Source organism: Syngnathus scovelli, chromosome 14, assembly GCF_024217435.2.
Source record: "Syngnathus scovelli strain Florida chromosome 14, RoL_Ssco_1.2, whole genome shotgun sequence".
Classification (NCBI taxonomy): Eukaryota; Metazoa; Chordata; class Actinopteri; order Syngnathiformes; family Syngnathidae; genus Syngnathus; species Syngnathus scovelli.
In genome coordinates, this window is record NC_090860.1 from 15,079,562 (window position 1) to 15,098,364 (window position 18,803).

The window sequence follows — 18,803 nt, forward strand, 5'->3', positions numbered from 1 at the left end:
GAGAACGATTGAATCCTATGGAATCATGTCGAATGATATTAAACGATGACGTGCGTCATGTGATACTTGTTAAGAAATGGAGATTCATGAGATGTGGCTCATTGCCAACATTTGATGACACAAGTAAGGTAAGTATCATAAACAGCATATCATGAGTTCATTTGATACCACGGAATTAACCTCAACCAGATCAAATAGCAGCCCTAATTTTGACAATGAAGCCGCCAGTGTGCGTATGAAACCTCCCAAGCTTAACTCTGTTGTGAAGCACATGGATGGAACCCTGACCCTGACCCTGACCCTTCATCTGGCATCAATAACGCACAAGCAAGCGGCTGAAAGCTTTCTGGCTCGTGTTAAACATCACGCACGACAAACGCACGCTAGTATGCTATTCAAATCTGAGTTGTTGGGGGTTTTTTTTGTTGGGAAAACGTGCACAAAATGTTTTTTTTTTTGTTTTTTTGCACGCAATGTCGTCGGTTTGTTTGCTGGGCAGCAACAACATTACACGTCCCACAGTCCTTCGCTAGAGGGCGTCCGGGAGGGACCACCCTAAAATGACATCATCAATGACGTAGCAGGAAGTCGATCGACGACAACAAAAGCGCACTTGGTTTAAGCACGCAAACAAACCTATCTATCGCCTTCAATTTGGCTGCATCAGATCAACACGAAATCTATCTATGCGGTGAATCAGTAACTTTAGCTACACTACAACTTCTACGACGAAAGAGGTAAGTTACGACTATGGAGCTAAGTTAGCACCGTGAAATGAACCGCTATTCCAATAGTAGACAAATCAACATACGATTCGGCTTGAAATATGTGGGTAATGACTTGTATTACTGCTTGGTTACAATCTTTGCAGGCTGATTTGATATAGAAGTCGTTTTTATTGTGCTCTACTGATGCAGTTAAAAGTAACGGTCTGATCAATGGGGATTGCATTTAAGCTCAGACACAAAAACATCTTGCACGACTTTGGCTGTGACGTTGAACTACTTGTTGTTGTTGTTGTTGTTTTGACTTTTCAGACTGACCGCTAACTGGAAGACTGACACATTGTCACATTTCTACTTCAATGTCTTGCGGGTGTCCACCCCAGTCACCTGCCGTGGCAAAGTCTGAAGTAGCAATCGAGGGAGAATGCCCACTGCTGGCTGCCACCTTTGCTTACTGGGACAATATCCTAGGTCCTCGCGTCCATCACATCTGGGCACCAAAGGGTGATCCTGCCATGTTCCTCAGCGATGGAGACGTGACCTTCTTGGCCAATCACACATTAAATGGAGAGATTCTGCGCAGTGCCGAATGTGGCGCGGTGGACGTGAAGTTTTTCGTGCTGGCAGAGAAGGGTGTCATCATCGTGTCGCTCATCTTCGACGGTGAGCTCAAGGGGGACAAAAACACCTGCGCCTTGTCCGTTATTCTGCCGCAGACGGAGCTGGCCTTCTACCTGCCTTTGCACACCATCTGTGTGGAGAGGTTAAAGCATGCTATCCGCAAGGGACGCATTTGGATGCAAAAGGTTGATGACGCTCGCCACTTTCACTCCTTTTCTTGTTTACTAGTCATCATTGAGCTTTCATTTGATTCGATAAGGGCTACAACATTGTCGCGGTGCTGAGCTTGGAAATAGTTCCCGTTATGGAGCTGCTGGCGTCCATGAAAACACACAGTGTGCCTGAAGATATAGATGTGAGTAGCCAGTACATTTGTTTCGTCCAGCAAAATAACCAGTACATTTGTTTCGTCCAGCAAAATGACCAGTACATTTGTTTCGTCCAGCAAAATGACCAGTACATTTGTTGACCAGTACATTTGTTTCATCCAGCAAAATGACCAGTACATTTGTTTCATCCAGCAATACATTTGTTTCATCCGGCAAAATGACCAGTACATTTGTTTCATCCTAATACGCGCGTTTTGCCCTTTACATTTGCTGCATCCGACTAGATCAAAGACACCATGCTAAATGATGATGACATTGGAGACAGCTGCCATGAGGATTTCCTCCACAAGTAAGCGCGTCGCGTCGCGTCGTGTCGTGTCCGTCCGTCCGAGCAAACGTCACGTGGCAGGGCGGTGCCAAATGAACACCCACCTATCCATCAGTCCTCCAGTGAGTTGAGGGGCTGAATGGAGCTGAAGTGAACTCCAAAGACCGGGGCTAAATTGCTCAAGTTTGTTGCAGCATCATGGTCTGGAATATTTATTTGAAGGTGAAAGGACATTTGTAGCTGAAAGGAGTTTAAGAATACAAACAGTCACCGTGATTTAGTGTTCAGTCAGTGTAGATCACGTTTGGCCGTATTCAAAGCCATAAACCAGAAAGAGCAGAATGTTTGCATTTCTTGGCATCAACTGCTGTGGTGTTGCATGTGATTGACTCCGATTGTCATGTAGAATTTCAAATACTTGTGGGTGCTAAATGGCATGTTCATCCAGCCGCCAAAGACGTTGGCAACAGCTGGAGTAGCGCTGGAGACCGCCAAATGTCGATGTGGCTATTCACGGCCATGCCAATTTTGGGGGAGCGAAAGTCTACGGCTATATTACCGAGAAATGCATGGCTGATCAATTTGCTGGAGCCAGCAAGCGCGTAAAAGCCACTTCTTTCTGAAGGACTCAGCTCATTGGCATTGGTGATAAATTGAACAAGATAAGAAAAGAAAATGATTGAGTGATTGATCATCTTGTTTGTGTGATGCAGGGCCATCAGCTCTCATCTCCAGACTTGTGGTTGTTCAATAGTGGTTGGAAGCAACCCAGAGAAAGTAAACAAGGTAAGAGCGTGCGTGCGTGCGTGATGATCTAAAAAGTCTACACCCCCCCTGTTAAAATGCCACTTTGTTTTTGTCATACATATTGTGTCTATACTGGTTTCTCAGCTTTTCAATTGACTCGATCTGAGACTGATTTTCTTTTTTGCCTTCCACCAGATTGTGCGAACGCTTTGCCTCTTTCTTACTGCCACCGAGAAGAAATGTTCTCGCCTTTGCAAGGCAGACTCATCCTTCAAATATGACACCGGCCTTTTTGTTCAGGGTCTGCTCAAGGTAAGCAACTTCTAAAATGTCAACACTCGACGGCCCGCTACTTCTATTTTGAGGCATTTGCCAACTATGTGCCGATTAGACTCTCCTTGGCTCGTTCCTTAATGAATCCGTTTTAGATTTTGCATAACCGTGTCCGACACGAGGCACCTTAGCAAACTGAATGGCGCGCACTCAAATATTCATAGCATAACCCAACAACAATCAAGAATCATGAAACAAGCAAGCGCAGACAAACTCAGCAGAGTGTTTCCTCTCAAAGTGGCTGTTTTGCACTTTCTTGTTTGGACGCCATCTTTCATGTCAACGGGAACAACAAATCACAAGGGGATGGATGACAGAGCCTGTTTTCAGGAAGATGAATTGATGTTTTTTCTTTTCGTTCTCTCTTTCGTTCTTTCTTTCGTTCTCTCTTTCGTTCTTTCTTTCTTTCTCTCTCTCTCTCTTTCTTTCTTTCCTTCCTTCCTTGCATGGAATAGGAGTTTAGGTAAAGTTGGGGAAGGAAAATCACCGTGCGCCTTTTCTGTTTTGCAGGACTCCGCCGGCAGCTTTGTACTGCCCTTCCGCCAGGTTCTCTACTCCCCTTACCCGAGCACACACATTGACGTGGACATCAACACGGTCAAGCAGATGCCGCCGTGTCACGAGCATACTTACCACCAACGTGGCTATATGCGCTCTGAGCTCAATACGCTTTGGAAGAGCGACAGCGAAGAGGACATAGCTCCCGACACCGTCATCGCCACCGACGACACTTTCACACCCGACCTGTACGTCGATCGGCCGCTTTTCGTCTCGTACGGTCGGCTTTCACAAACATTTGTCTGTACTGTACTTGTTTGTAGGAATATATTTCAAGATGTCATGCACAAAGACACTTTGGTGAAGTCCTTCATAGATGAGGTAAGTTGACTTTTGCCGCACTGCACGTCAACCTCTCGGCCGGGCTATGCGATGGAACATTTCCGTACGACCTTCCACGTCAGGTGTTCATGCTGCGGCCCGGCCTTTCCCTGCGGAGTACCTACTTGGCTCAGTTCCTCTTGCTCCTCCACAGGAAAGCCCTCACACTGCTCAAGTACATCGAGGATGAGACGTAAGAGTGGTTCACAAATTTGGGGGGGGGTGGGCAGCCTTCAGGCAGGCAGGCAGGCGTTTTTGCTGTACAACTATTTTAGCTGCGGTTGCAGCGCCGCCGTTGATGTCGGACGGCACATCCAACCAGCAGGAGAGATGCTAGTGAAAAGAGCTGATGTGAACTGCTGTTTTGCTAACCGTTGTCTCTCTTTGGCTATACAGTCAAAAGGGGAAAAAGCCTTTCCGGACCTTGCGCAATTTAAAGACTGACCTGGATCTGATGGTGGAAGGAGACCTGAACATTGTTATGGCCTTTGCTGAGAAGTTGAGAGCAGGACTACACTCATTTGTGTTTGGAAAGCCATTCTACACAAGCATGCAGGAAAGAGATGTTCTTATGAACTTTTGATTGTCTTCTCCACCCGCATGCGCCTTTTGTTTAAGAAACAGTGGGGTTTTTTGCATATGGAAATACATGTGTTTTCTTTCCATACCCACATTTTCGTTTGTCCAAGCAATCACTTGAAATAAGTACTGTTTATGTGACTTTTTTTTTCTTGATCTGCTTTTACTATAATGTGCTATAAAGTTAAAGTTTGTTCTATGTGATATGAATAATATACATGCCGTTAGACGTTGTTAGTCGCCTGCTGCCTTGTATTATTTTGCATGTGGCTTCAAAATGCTATTTATTAAAGGTGTCTGCTATTTTATTCGACTGTGTTGACCTTCAGAATTAAACTCTGGTATAGCCTACAGTCCAATAAAAAGTACATCGTGAGAAAATGATTATTGACTGTTTCTGTTGAGTGTGAATATTGCAAATGCACTGACCTAATTAAAATATCTTGTGTCATGCAAAGCCTGGAGACATAATCCGAGATCAAGACTAAAGTGTTCCAAAGTGTTTTTATTTATTTTTGATGCTGTTTTGAAGACTAGTCCCGCCCCATTACGACGACTTTCGTTTTGAGAAAACATTCCTCTTTGATTGGTCAGACTGACACTTTTCAACTATTCCTATTGGTCGTTCGAGGAGCTGCTGTCGTCATAACCGGAAGAGATGTCGACTGGCCGAAAGCCAGGTAAATATTCAGCAGAGGATGCAAACTCTCCATACCTGGCGCAATAAAATGACAACAACCGTTGGATAACCGGTGCAAAGATGAAACGGCAGCCTTTACCGAGGGCATCAAGGTACTGTAATGCCGTTAAATGACTTCATTTCATTTATTATTTAAGGTGAAGTTGCAGGGTGCGGCCCGCTGTCATTAGCATGGTGCTAACTTGATGATATTCAGCTTGATTATTGGCATTGTCGTTGAATTACAACTGTCATTTGTCAAGTAGCTGCAAAGGCTACTCTGAGCAGCGTCCTCGACGAATGTTGGATCTCAAATGAGCCATGCCGCCGGCCGGGTTCTTGCCTGTACCGAGAGTAATACTGCACTGAGGAAATTACTCAAGATTGAGGATTAGCATCGATGCTTGCAGGCAGGCAGGAAGGCAGGCAGGCAGGCAGGCATGCCCCCGATTTTAAATCTCAATGCTTTCATGCACTCTACCAGATGATAATGCGTAATCACATTTGCAAAAAAATCGATCCACATGAAATGTCGTTTCGTGTATTAGGTCCCCTTAAGTTCACATTGTAAACAAAACAAGTTGAAGTCGACACTCAACCATTTGACCCTGACTTATTTGGAATAAAATGACGTCTCTCTGTTAGCACGTCCAAGTGTGAATTTTACTCCAAAGTAAGGTACGTGAGAGGTCATGAACTAACTGGCATTACACATGACACTTATTGACATGCCAAACGGTATTGAAAGACAAAAGATCGCTCTAGGTCATTTCTTTTGCTGGTGATTTTTCTTACATGATATTTTCAAGTACATCTGTAGCGAATATTAAATGATCACTGTCCCACGAAATAACTTCTCGTGGGTCACTGGAAATCTGAATGAACTTGCTCGTTGCGTTGTGCACAAAGTGTCCTTTGTCGGTAGCAAGGTTTGCTTGCCACGGCAGAACATAGCAAGTGGTGATGGCGTTTTTTTCCCTCAAACATTTTTGGTTGGATTAGTAGGGATTTGTGTTTGTGTGCAACAGTTCTCAAGCTTTTGATCACTAAGAGTGGCTGAATGAATTCACTCAAAGCCCCACTGCTGCACGCACTTGTATAAACGCCCTCCTGCAACACTATGTCCAAACAAAGTCATTCCTCCTGTAAGGCCCAAAATAATCTTGAATACCAGATCTAAACTTGTGCGGGCGGTCACAGTCCAGGTGATTAATGATGTTCCATTCCTACGCCCGCAATGTAACCTGAATTGTACCGTCACTACGAAAACCTTTTCCTGGCCACGGATAGATAACAATCAAAGGATCACCGATAATGATGGCGGTAAATGAGCAATCCCGCTTTTGCTTATTCAATCTCTTTTGCTTTCTCTTCTAGTTGTCGACAGTAGCCATGGATGTGCTTGGTTCCAAAAACAACGAAAGCACATTCCCCAGTTTCGGGGATTTGGATAACTTTCTCATCAAGCGCAATTCCAACTTCATATGGCTCCTCGTGGGTAAGTTCTTTAAGCATTAGCTGATTGGGGGGGGGGGAATCCAATCCAATCACTTGCTTGTGTTTTGTCATCAAGCCACCATTCTGTCCTGCGGATGGATCATCTACTTGACCTATTACAACTCCAGAAACATTGGCCTCATCCTCACCCACATTATCAACAGACTCTACAAGGATGGCTACATTCGGATCGGTGAGCTTGTCAGCAGCGCTTGCAAATAAATGTATTCCTGCATGTGGTGTCCAACACCAAACTGGTCTCATCTTGTTCCGTAGGCTCCTTCTCCTTCTCTGTGCTGTCAGGAAAGGTCATGTTCCGAGAGGTTTACTATATCAACCAAGACATGTCCATCAGGTAATCTGACCTCTGTGATCCGTAACCAAGATCCCATCTTTTGATGCATTCTTCTTTTTTTCTAAATTTCTCCTTGGATAGGATACAAGATGGCTTTCTCATATTCCGCTGGTGGAAAATGTATAACCCCAAGCAGAAACAGCACGGTGAGCCAAGCGTAGGCTTGGGATTTCTGTCTTGACTATCTTCAAGTGGAAAAAGGCGTGGAGAACGTGCAAATGAAATGACCCAAGCAGGCCCAAATCTGGGTCTGCCTCAATGTGTTGACGTATCCCTCTGTTGTGTCATCAGACCCCAAGGCGGAGACCAGGCTTTACGTGACGGTTAACGGTTTTGAGTTCCACGTCTACAATCGGACCGACCTCTACGCCCGCCTGCAAGAGACCTTCGGCCTGGAGCCGACACTCAGCAGGCTCAAGAAAGATGACGACCGCGAAGGGGCTGGAAAAAGCAAGACCCTGGAACGGTAAGACTTGCTTTTACACGTCTACAGTTTTAGCGGTCTTCAGTTCTTGTCATTTTGTGGGCTCCCCTTAGCATTTGCTACTGTAAATCCAGCACCAGGAAGGCTCGAGTCGAGCTCAATGTGTCGGTCCTAGGGTGGTTCTCCTTCAAAGCAAGCGATGGGGAGACTGGCAGGACTGAATTTTTCATTTTGCTTCTTTGGCAGTGTCAACATTCAAACCGAGAATCCAGACCCCACTTCGTCTTGGCGCTCTCTCATTCCTGTCATCAAAGTTAACATCAGTACGGTGAGTTTGCTACGAATGAGTGCCTTGATTCGTTCCATGTTGAACACGTGTTAAGAAAGTGTCGTTTTTGGTTTTGCGCTCTCCTTGCGAAGGGCCGACTGGCATTTGGGAATCACCACCTCCCGCAGACGCTGTGCTTGAACTTTGAGGATGCCTTTCTGACCTACGCCACCAAGCCTCCATCCAGCCACCTGGACCAGTACATGCACATTGTAAAGGGCTCGCTGGAGAACGTGCGCGTCATGCTGGTTCCCAGCCCACGCTATGTTGGCATGCAGACCGATGAGTGCGTTCCTTACGATCCAGCTTTGTCATTTTTCAAGTGAAATCGAGTCAAGTGTGTGCAAGGGCCAAATTCAAGCTACTCTTGACGCTGCGTTTGTTAAACAAACCCTTGTGGGAATGTGAAGATGGCGTGCAGCTTCTGAACGCGTCACCCAACATGTCTTTTTCATGGCAGACCTCCCAGGCTGATGGGTGAAGGCTTTGTGGTCATGCAGTCCAATGATGTAGACATCTACTACTACCAAGATGAGCCTGGTATGAAATCCGCACGCACGCACGCACGCAACAACGGGAATATTGACAACGTCTACTTGATGGCTGCCAAGCTAATAGCAGCAACCTTTTGGTGTGTGAATCTGCAGGTGTGGTGCCGCTGGAGCAAGCGATCGGGGAGGAAGCTGAGACACCCAGCGAGGACGATAAGCTTCAGGACCTTCCTCCGTGCTGGGGTCTCGACATCGTCTGTGGAAAAGGAACCGACTTCAACTACGGCCCCTGGGCGGATCGCCAGAGGTGCGCGGAAAGTTTACAAAACTGCAATGTCATATTTACTCGGTGTCAGTAAGCTCGGGAAGCAAGCCACCTTCAACACACTTTTTTCATAGGGATTGTCTCTGGAAGTTCTTCTTGCCGGCCGACTATCAGGACATGAAGGCGACTGAAATGGCCCAGCCGGGACAACCCAGGCAGATACAGGCCTTTGAGCTCCGTATGAACATCATTGCCGATGCCACCATTGACCTACTTTTTACCAAAAAACGGGTATGTTATGCGCTTGAATATTTTTTTTTTTGCTGCTGCCGCTGCTGCTGCTGCTGCTGCTGTTGTTCCGCCATCATCCAGAGCCTTCAAAATATTAGCATTGCGTACTGCGATGTGTTGTCTTTTTCCCGTATAGGATGTTCTGTACTGTTCTGGACATACTAGCTAGCAACCAAAACTTGCCTGTCTTTATTCTTGTTACTAGGAAACCAATGCCATCCATGTGAATGTAGGAGCTGGCTCTTACCTGGAAGTCAACATCCCCATGACTGTTGGAGAGACTAGTACGACTTTTGTGCTATTTAGATATTTTTGAGGTTTTTTTTTTTTTTCTGTCCTCCCCCAAATAACTGATGGCGCTGCTTGTTGCTCCTTCCCTCAGGCTATTTGCCCACCATCAAAGGGCAGCTGCTTCACGTCGACACCACCAGCAGCATGCAGTACCGGACTCTCCTTGAGGCTGAGATGTTAGCTGTAAGTAGCAGTTGGAGCTCCAGGGACAGTAGTCACTCCTGAGACGTTAAGATGCACTTTGGTGTCCATCGAGCACATGTCATTTCAAAGGAAAGAATTCGCCCAAATGTCTTTTTCAGTTCCACGTGATTGCCAGCTACCCCCGGGTGTGGAACATGCCCCAGTCTTGGCAGTGTGAGATTGAGGTGTACAAGGCCACATACCACTTCATTTACGCCCAGAAAAACTTTTTCACTGGTGAGTAAGAAAAGCAAAAGGTAGTAAAAAGGATTTTGATGACTTGTTTTGGGTTGGCCTTACAGATTTGATTCAGGACTGGGCGAGTGACAACGCTCCGGACATTTACTCCTTTGTTCCCTATTCCTGGACATTCAAAATACTTTTTCACCAGTTTGAGATGATCTGGGCAGCAAACCAGCACAACTGGATTGACTGCTCCACCAAGCAACAAGAGAATGGTGAGGAAGGCAAATTCTTTAGTATTCTCGTATAATGTCGCGGCAGTGACTATTTTCCTATGAACCTAAGTGCCTCATAGTGACCTTACTAGTGAAGCAAAATTCCGTTTTACCGTATCCAGCTTGAACTTTTCTTTGATACGCTCAACTGCCGTCTCCTCTGTATTGGAAGCAATGACGATGCTTTGGATTCTTTAGTCAGTGTACGTTTGACAGGTTTTTTTTTTTCTCTCTCTCCATCTGCAGTGTACCTGGCAGCATGTGGTGAAACGCTGAATATAGACTTCATTTTGCCTTTCAACGAGTTTGTTCCAACCACCTGCCATACCCGCTTCAGCTTGAAGGTTAGTCATTTGTGGGAGGTAGATTTGCTTGGAATGTACATGTGTGTGACAAAATAGGATTTGTGTGTTCATGCTGACATTTTCAGGCAGAGGACACAGACATGCGACTGTCTCTGCCAGAGTGCCACCCCAGCCGCTACCCCCTCCTCACCCTTGCCAAAGATTACCAGAATGTCAAGCTGCCCCAAGACATGTTCACGCCAGGGGAAAATCAAAGCGCCCCGCCGCCTAAACTCAACAAGTCCCGCTGGAGAAATATCACCCACGCAGAGTGAGTTGTGGGGGAGAAGAAATGGGGCTTCGCCGCAATGCAAAAGAAAAAGAAATACCACATTGACATTTGAAAATATCGCTTCTTGAATGAGATTCTGGACTATAAGCCGCCTCAGCATCTGAAATGTCGTCTCAGAGAGTAACTTTCAACTGCAATTTCTTCTTCACATCAGAGCTGGCTGGGTTGACTGTTGGAGCGTACCCAACTTCTTGCTCATCATTGACTACACATGGCATCCCATTTATCCCCAAAAAGCTGATGAGCAACTCAAACAGTCGTGTAAGCTTTCAGCCGCGCATTTCCTGTCTGTTTGAAAACTCGGGTGACTTACCGAGGAAGTATCTTTCCTACCTGCAGTTTCTGAAATGGAGGAATCGATGCTGTCAGCTCTACGGCCCCCGGAACACACTTTGGGACAGCGCGGCCACCCGTACTACACCTCTTCCTCAGGCGGCCACAGCCGGATACCGAGCGACCCCTCAGAGCTTCCTCCGGACCGACTTCACGTGGAGATGGAAATGTCTCCTGATTCTCAAATTATCCTGTATGGGCCTTTACTCAGGGCTTTGATATCCATCAAGGTATATTGTGGTTAGTCTGAAAGTAGTGCCACGCAGCACAAGCCATAGTCACCGAGTAACGTTCCACTCTTCCTCTCAGGAGAATTATTTTGGAGAAGATGACATGTACACTGACTTTGAAGAGACGGTGTCCAGTCCGGTTTTGTCCACTTCCTCGTCGGGCCTGGGTTGGTCCCCTCTCGGGATGGAAGACGGTTGCCATAAGGAAAGTTCCGACATCCATCCCTTGGACCTGCGGCCCTGGGACATAACCGTGCTCATTAATCTCTATAAAGTCCATGGCCGACTGCCGATGGTAAGGCTGACTTTCGTTGTACAGTATGTAGCGGCCAAGTGCTCGCTCCCCATTGTCTGTCATCAGGGTCATCAGCCCTGCCTTTGATTTGCATTGCAATCTGATTGACTTGGATTGATTTCTAGTAAGGATCTCTTGTCTTATGTATCTTTGTCTTCTTGGTTTTGATCAGCACTGTAGCAGTGAGGGGCCAGAAGGTCCCTCTGGCTTCTTGGAGCGCTTATGTTTTGAAATGAAGAAAGGTTACAAGGAGACCATGCTTCAGTTATTGCTGTCACCTGTTCACATTTTCGCCAGTGACAACTACCAGGTAAAAAAAAAAAAAAAAAAGATTCCGGTTTTTTTTTTTCCTTTTACATTTAGGCACTATTGCATCTATCGTTTTTCCCGTTCTTATTGATTTTTGCATGAAAGAATAGACGACGACAGTGTGTATTTAGTTCCCGCTCATGGGTGTGTTTCAGTGTTCAGCTTCATCTTTGTTGAAATCGACTTGATTTATTTATACTGCACGTTGTACACTTGAGCTTTTAGCACAATTTGAATGTCAAAGGTGGCATAGATGAAAAGTGCTTTTTCTTCCTCCTTGCATTGTAGCGTCCCTCGGTGGACGGGGTGTTGCGGGATGGCCACCTAAGCCTCTCGGGCCTGCAGATGAGGGCACATGCCATGTTCTCTGCACAGGGGCTTCCACTGGGAAGCGACACCCTTGAATATGCCTGGCTCATCGATATGCAGGCAGGCGCATTCACTGGGAGGGTGACTGTTCCTCAGGTGTGTGTGTGTGTGTGTCTTGTTTGAGAAGTCAAATCTTGTTCGTCCTGTGACGGTGGTGCTTCCAAACTGTCGCCATCATAAAACGTTTATCAACTGTACAGATGATGACATCAAAGTGTTCCAAATATTTTGCGTGCTACGACTATTTGTTTTTTAGGTGGCCAGTATGATCGAGTGGGGGGAGTATTTTGTTTTCCATGTGATGTCCCGCGAGTTCCAGCTGGAACAACCAAAGCCGTCTGTCATCTGCCAGCATGGTGTTGACCGTCGCATTTGCGACGCCAAGGTATTTTGCCATGCCAAGGTATTTTGCTTGCCACAACATTTGTAGCGATATATACACATGTCCTGTTTGAATATAATATTTGTTGAGACATATTTGCAGCTTTTGTGCAAATTTCCCTGTGATTATCTTAGTAAACAAAACCTAAATAAATGTAAAGCATCCAACGCGTTGTTGCGTTTTAGTTGACCTGCCTGCCGGGCCACTGTCGAACCTCAGAGGAGCTCAAGTACACCATGACGCGACTGGCCATGGACGGAGTGGACCTTTTCATCGTTGAACATGGCTGCGCTGCTAATATCAAAGTATTTCGCCCCCTCGCTTTTTCTTAACTATACCTCAAAGTACTCAGCATCTGTCAGTGTAACATACTCGCCTTCTTTCCAGACGGGTATTTTACGTGTAGCCAACTGCAACCTGCACAACCAGGCTGTGGGAGAGGGCATCAGTGCTGTGGTGCAGGACCTCAACATCCAGCAGTTCATCGAACAGCAGCAGCAGCAGCAGCAGCAGCACTGTGACGTGAGCAGGCTGCAGCCGGCCGGGCAGGGGCAAGCTCAGGGTCAGCCACTAAGTCTCTGCCAGCCAGCAGTGATGCGACGCTCCGTCTGGCTGGAGGCGGGTTCCATCAACCTGAACCTCATTACCGCCGACATTGCCCTGGCTGCCGACCACTCGGCCAAATGTGAAGTCCAGAGGCAATTTTTAGAACTACACGACACGCAGACCAAAAGGTACGCAATTTGTCTTTTGCTGTTTGCAGCGTTTATCAACGCTGGAGTACTGCTTTGTTTACTTTCTTGTAAGTTAACCCTTGAGCCATTGTTCTTCCAAGACTCTGGTTCCTGTGGCCCGAAGAGGCTGGCATTCGAAACAAGCGCAGCAGGAATCGCTGCGGCTGCCTGGGAGGCTGCAGGTTCTTTGGAGGAACCAATATGGGCTTGGATTTCTTCAAACTGGAAGAGATGACACCCTCCTCCTCATCTGCGTTCTCTTCGTCTAGCACTGAATCCGATATGTGTTATGGTCAGTCTTTGCTTCAGCCTGGAGAGTGGATTATGACCAAGGAAACACCCAAAATGGATGGTAGGGATTGATCACCTTGAATGTAGCGTAGCAAAGCAAAGCAAAACAAAAAACCAAGGACTCTAAATGCCTTTCTACGATACTTTTGTTTGTCCGTTAGTTGAGATGAATGCTGAGCCATTAATCAGCCAGAGGCCATTGCTCTGAAGCAAAATGTTCCCCAGGCACTTAGAGGAATGGACTTTTTGACGGCAGCGTTTGTTCTTTTTCTTCCCAGGAAGGGTCGTCGGCCTGAAAACAGACACGCGCTCACCGTGCCTGCCTCCCGAGGTGCCTGAGCGGCGAGGTCAGCAGCACCTTAGTCTCCAAGTCCCTCTACGCTCTCACAGCTCTGCATCTTCCTCTGAGGAGAATAGTTCCTCCAGTGCCGCGCTACCCCTGCTCGCTGGAGAAAGGGACTCCCCCTCGCCAAGTGTGGAACAACGCATGGTTCCTGTCAATGGCAAAAGTTCTGTTGAGTGAGTATGGAGCATGGAGGCACCCGACTCTGCAATGCATTTTCAAAGCTTTGATCGATATGAGCTCTGCCCGCCGCTGAATAAAATGCGCCGTTGGCGCCTGTGACTCTTTCAGCGCTTTCCAGGATATCCCGGAGGGCTCGCCCATCTCGCCCAACACCTCCCAGGAACGCACCTCCGTGCGCTCGCCCCTCTGCTCGCCCCTCAAGCGCCAATCCTCGGTGCACTCCGGTCGATTAGGCAGCACCAAGAGCTTGTCGGCCGCCGTTTTCAACGACAAGCCTCCCCCGGTGCTTTCCGGAGGCGTCCAATTCAGCGGCGACGTTTCTCGCAGCGACGAGAACGTCCTGGATTCGCCGCGTCAACGTCGAAGCTACGGCTCGTTCCCCTTCACGCCCTCGGCGGATTCCAGCACCTTCCATCAGTACCGCTCGGCCGACTCCAGCATGTCCGTGGCTGACAGCGAAGCCTACTTCTCTGCCGCCGAAGACTTTGAGCCCATCAGCAGCGCCGACGAGGGTCCGGGGACATACCCGGGACGCAAAAAGAGAAGGCGGCAGCAGATGCAGCAACCGCCGCAGCCGCCTTATTACATGGAGAACTACAGGTCAGCTCCATCCTGCGATTAAAAGGAACCTTTTGTCCAAATGTGCATTTGAACAGCTGCCTTCGTATTTTCCATCTGGCTTAGCCGGAGTTCCATCTACCACAGTGTGGAAGGTCCTCTCACTTACCTCCTCAACGGGGAGCTGATCACCGAGCCACGTCCTCTGCCTCTGCCGCCAATGTTGCCTTCCCAGCCGCTGCCAAGCCACATATCCCAGGCCTCCTTCGTATCTGCTCTAGCCATGGAGGAAGAGAGCTCGGTGGAGGCCGAAAAGCTGGCGGAGCCCGGCCCGGTGACCAGACAGCCCCACGTGATGGCGTGCTACCAGAACTACCTGGCCCACTATCAGGTGACGTGTTAATCATCCGTGATAGTCCACCCCAAGTTGCTGTCCTTAGTTGAGCCATTGCTGCAATGCTAACCTGGCTCTTTTCTTTTCTTTTCTATAAGGTGTCCAATTGGTCCATCAAGCAGCCCACCAATAAGAGGACCTCCAAGTCTTCTCTCCATCGTCCCTTAGATCTTGACACGCCGACAAGTGAAGAAAGCGCAGGCTCCTTTGACCAGCTCTCCGTTCCGAGCTTTAAGGTTTTTGTTCAATAGTTTCTCCGTTCAGTCATACGTGTGTACTCTGGACGACGGTATAATAAGACTGATTTCAGGTGATCAAACAAGGCCTTTCAGCCAATTCACTGTTGGATAGAGGACTTCAGCTGATGGGAGATAACAGCAGGTAGAACCCGTCCGAATGTTCCATACAAGTGTCACCCATCTCAATCGCTCTGGTGATTTTCTCCAGTACGCCGTATACTCCGCTGGACAAGAGAGCTATGGAGAATACCGACGAGGACACGACGACCGATGACTGGTCTCTGGAGCAGCCTTTGGCTCAGACCAGGACCACAGCCATAGTGGAGGTGAAGGGGGCCATCAATGTGGTGCTTACACCCCTTGTGGCGGAATCCTTGGACAGGTACAAAACACCCTTTGGTTGTCTTGTTAAAAATCTGAATAGGAATAAAAACGGAACTGATCAAAAAGCAAACCGAGTCTCTGTCAAAACGGATTAGTTTTGAAAATCACTCGCAACTCTTTTTTCACGTCTTGACTTTTCCCGCCGCGTTGCCGCCGTCCCTACTGCCACGTTGTGTATTTCGTTGGTTTCAGGTACATCGAGTCCATGGTGCACTTTGCCAGTATCCGTCATCCTGCGGCCATTCTCGATGACCTACACGGTAAAGTTCTCAATGAGGCTTATCAGATCAGCAAGTCCACGGTTTCCGAATCTGTAAGTGCTCCAAAGGGAAATCGCAATGGTTGTACTTGACCTACGGCGGCTGGATGAATGTGCTTTGTGTCCATGTATGATTGTTATGACTCTCTATTTCCACAGAGCCAAGCGTTCAAGCAGGAGCAAAAGCTTTCCAAGAATGAGGCCACGGCCCACGGATCCCTCAATATCTCCCAAGGCCAGACGGACCTGTCTGTCAAACCGGATAATGTGAAAATCAAGGGCCTTCAAGCCAACGTCTCAATCCCTAAGGTGATCTTTAGGACCTGTTTTGGAAAATATCATCAGCGTAAAAAAACATTTGCATTCAAGCATGAATGTTTCTGGCAAAGTCTATCATTGACATCTGTTGTGTTATTTTTCTTTTCAGGTCAACCTTTGCCTCCTACAGGCTTCTGTAGAAGAGGGTCTCCCATCCTGCTCCAGTAAATCCGTCACACACGTGTCTCTTGTGGCGCTGTGCTTTGATAGGATTGCCACCCAATTCAGGATGAATAGGTGAGGCCTTAACTCGTCAGCAATAGATTTGTCATTTCTAACACCCCTACTAAGCATAAATAATTGTTGGCATTATTGGCTTTGTAAAAAGAAGGCTTTTTTTTCTCTCTCTCTCTCTCTCTCTCTCTCCTCCCCTCCAGGGGAATTGTGGAAGAAACCCCCAACACCACAGAACACGGGCGACCCTCTGTTATGTTAGAGAAGTACGCATCTGCCACCAAGATGCAGCCTCAGTCATCTGGCTCGTTACGTTCCAACGCCGGCATCGAGAAAGGCAAAGAAATAGCCGCAAGGCTCAACATCCACCGTATCCACAGCCAGCTCAGAGGCCTCGACTCCACAGGTGGGTGCTTTGTCCTTCTGCTTTGGATTGGATTTGGATCCTTTGAATTGTTCCCCACCCACAGACATTGGCACTTGCGCCATCACCGCAATCCCCGTCGAGAAGTCCAAAGTGCTGTTTGGCCTGGAGGAAACGGAGGAATTTTCTCTAGTTGATGAGACAGACGTGCATGGAAGCTCAGGTGACCTGAGCCGCGCTGCCACCTCTCTTGAGAAATGGGGCTGGATCATGTTTGAATGTGGCATTGAGAACCTTACAGTCAAAGGTAAAGCGACTCTTGGAAAGAAAAGAGAAAAAAGAAACCAAAAAAACTCTGGCTTGTTGTTGTTGTTGTTTTGATTGCCCGTGTACCTTGACGTTTATAACGGAGCAGGTGGTCGTCAGTCGGGAGCCATTCTCTACAACGCTTTTGGCGTGATGGGCCGCTCGGATACTGACGGCAAAGCGGGACTCCCCAAGGCCAACGGATCCATAGGCTCGCAGACTGGGAGCGGTTACAGCACTGACGCGTCTGATGACAACTTACCACGCGATGCTGTTAGCCCCCCTTCTGATGTTAACGGACACTCTGACTCGGATGATCAGGTATGACGAGAGAAAAAGGCACCTCCCGCACAATCAGGATATTGGGGCGTGAACGGGAAGATGGAGCAAAATACCCAATTGTGTCAATTTGCTGTCCGCGCTGCCAACCTTTGACGAGGACGTTAATCGACGTGCCGATTGCGCAGGACGAAGGGGTCGAGTCGGACGACTTGAAGAAAGACCTTCCACTGATGCCTCCGCCGCCCGACTCCAGCAGCATGAAACTGACGATCCGCGAGATTTGGTTCAGTTTTGCTGCTCCCACCAACGTGCGATCGCCTTCGCAGGCCATCTCCAGGTAACCAACCGTGCCACGAAATGCTTTCACACTCTTTGGGAAGTCGTTTCATCTTGCTCAGGCACAGGCAGCAGACGCTCGTATTTCTTTGTTCCAGGCAGTTAAATCTGCTCAGCACCGCCACTCCGGCCATCGGCGCCTGGTTGGTGCCCATCGACCAGCTCAAATCTTCCCTTCGCAAACTGGACATGGAGGGCACCCTCCGTGTTTGCGCAGTCATGGGCTGCATTATGACCGAGGCGCTTGAGGTCAGTTGGGTGATGGGCTCCGCGGCCATTTTGCCCAACCGCTAAATGGTGTCTGTCACATTGCAGAAAAAGAGCATCCACATCCCAATCCGAAGCAAGTACAATCGCGTGACCAAGCGAGCTCACTACTTGCACGAGAATCCCTCCTGTATGCTTTGCAACATCCTTCACCGCTATTTGCAACAGGCCGACTATTCGGTCATTGAGGAGGCGACCATGGTTAGTACACCTCGAATGCAATTGCTTTTCAATGCTGTCTTTTTGTGCTCGATTTCTTGCCTCGATGGTTTTTCGTTTTTTTCATTGCAGAACGATGGAGTCCCCGCCTTAGTGACTCTGAAGAAGGGTCTCGTGGCTTTGGCTCGACAGTGGATGAAATTTATTGTGGTGACTCAGGGCTTCAAAGCTATTGGTCTGATGAGGCCCAATCAGCTTACAAAACCAAAGGAACCTCACCAGAACCTGGTTGAGACAGTCCTGGGCTTGGACAACGGTGCAGCACTGCAAAGCGACACCAGTGGAGATGGAGCCGAATTTGAATACGATGCAGGTGCCGGCAAAGCAAAGCAAAGCAAAGCATTCAATTACGAGGAACATATTACCACGTAGCACATAAGAAATGATTTCCCAAAGGCCAAATAAATATATTTTGGTCCCACCGAACCATGAATCCTTTCAAATCATCCCAAAATGTTATCATGCTGAGTTATAGGTAGAAAAGCGATTTCTGGTAAAACCTTGCGGGACAATTCAAGTTTGACTCCCTACCAACAGTCATTTGGTCTTTTGTGGCTTTTCTATCCTTTCTGTGAAGCCACAGTGAGTGAACACACCATGCTGCTGGAGGGAGCGTGTGGTCGTCCGCCACCAAAAGAGGGAAACTCTGGTCCTGTCAGCGGAGTGGAGATCATGAGGAAACTCTCAAAGTCCCATGCACACAGCGAGTCTGCACTGCGAATCAAGGTAAAGGAGAGAAGAAAAAAAATCCAAATGAATGACCATGTGATCCATCCATCCATCCAGCTCGCTGAG

At 47.8% G+C, this 18,803-nt stretch overlaps 2 protein-coding genes across 2 annotated transcripts in view; both read left to right on the top strand.

Moving 5' to 3' along the window:
- The first annotated feature begins 555 nt into the window (after window positions 1–555).
- On the top strand, window positions 556–4,925 carry c9orf72 (C9orf72-SMCR8 complex subunit). The gene is made up of 10 exons (XM_049740204.2): window positions 556–737; window positions 1,038–1,531; window positions 1,606–1,701; window positions 1,960–2,024; window positions 2,717–2,789; window positions 2,946–3,062; window positions 3,594–3,829; window positions 3,905–3,962; window positions 4,046–4,155; window positions 4,359–4,925. The coding sequence occupies exons 2-10, from the start codon at window positions 1,085–1,087 to the stop codon at window positions 4,543–4,545; spliced, it is 1,389 nt and encodes a 462-aa protein (XP_049596161.1). The 5' UTR covers window positions 556–737; window positions 1,038–1,084; the 3' UTR covers window positions 4,546–4,925.
- Window positions 4,926–5,185: 260 nt separating this feature from the next.
- The window catches only part of kiaa1109 (KIAA1109 ortholog), a 34,429-nt gene continuing 20,811 nt past the window's right edge, over window positions 5,186–18,803 (top strand). The window contains exons 1-43 of the mRNA XM_049741314.1: window positions 5,186–5,333; window positions 6,598–6,718; window positions 6,794–6,910; window positions 6,994–7,072; window positions 7,154–7,218; window positions 7,364–7,538; window positions 7,743–7,824; window positions 7,917–8,110; window positions 8,285–8,364; window positions 8,472–8,622; window positions 8,715–8,871; window positions 9,077–9,155; window positions 9,254–9,345; window positions 9,465–9,582; window positions 9,648–9,803; window positions 10,050–10,147; window positions 10,234–10,418; window positions 10,594–10,700; window positions 10,779–11,002; window positions 11,082–11,297; window positions 11,470–11,607; window positions 11,895–12,071; window positions 12,232–12,360; window positions 12,543–12,662; window positions 12,745–13,091; window positions 13,193–13,443; window positions 13,661–13,901; window positions 14,017–14,508; window positions 14,593–14,857; window positions 14,959–15,096; window positions 15,171–15,241; window positions 15,308–15,481; window positions 15,676–15,796; window positions 15,902–16,051; window positions 16,170–16,297; window positions 16,438–16,640; window positions 16,705–16,905; window positions 17,014–17,225; window positions 17,372–17,523; window positions 17,621–17,771; window positions 17,838–17,990; window positions 18,081–18,321; window positions 18,586–18,734. Coding sequence (XP_049597271.1) covers window positions 6,613–6,718; window positions 6,794–6,910; window positions 6,994–7,072; window positions 7,154–7,218; window positions 7,364–7,538; window positions 7,743–7,824; window positions 7,917–8,110; window positions 8,285–8,364; window positions 8,472–8,622; window positions 8,715–8,871; window positions 9,077–9,155; window positions 9,254–9,345; window positions 9,465–9,582; window positions 9,648–9,803; window positions 10,050–10,147; window positions 10,234–10,418; window positions 10,594–10,700; window positions 10,779–11,002; window positions 11,082–11,297; window positions 11,470–11,607; window positions 11,895–12,071; window positions 12,232–12,360; window positions 12,543–12,662; window positions 12,745–13,091; window positions 13,193–13,443; window positions 13,661–13,901; window positions 14,017–14,508; window positions 14,593–14,857; window positions 14,959–15,096; window positions 15,171–15,241; window positions 15,308–15,481; window positions 15,676–15,796; window positions 15,902–16,051; window positions 16,170–16,297; window positions 16,438–16,640; window positions 16,705–16,905; window positions 17,014–17,225; window positions 17,372–17,523; window positions 17,621–17,771; window positions 17,838–17,990; window positions 18,081–18,321; window positions 18,586–18,734 — 6,885 coding nt within the window. The 5' untranslated portion in view covers window positions 5,186–5,333; window positions 6,598–6,612. The remainder of the gene's footprint in view (window positions 5,334–6,597; window positions 6,719–6,793; window positions 6,911–6,993; window positions 7,073–7,153; window positions 7,219–7,363; window positions 7,539–7,742; window positions 7,825–7,916; window positions 8,111–8,284; window positions 8,365–8,471; window positions 8,623–8,714; window positions 8,872–9,076; window positions 9,156–9,253; window positions 9,346–9,464; window positions 9,583–9,647; window positions 9,804–10,049; window positions 10,148–10,233; window positions 10,419–10,593; window positions 10,701–10,778; window positions 11,003–11,081; window positions 11,298–11,469; window positions 11,608–11,894; window positions 12,072–12,231; window positions 12,361–12,542; window positions 12,663–12,744; window positions 13,092–13,192; window positions 13,444–13,660; window positions 13,902–14,016; window positions 14,509–14,592; window positions 14,858–14,958; window positions 15,097–15,170; window positions 15,242–15,307; window positions 15,482–15,675; window positions 15,797–15,901; window positions 16,052–16,169; window positions 16,298–16,437; window positions 16,641–16,704; window positions 16,906–17,013; window positions 17,226–17,371; window positions 17,524–17,620; window positions 17,772–17,837; window positions 17,991–18,080; window positions 18,322–18,585; window positions 18,735–18,803) is intronic.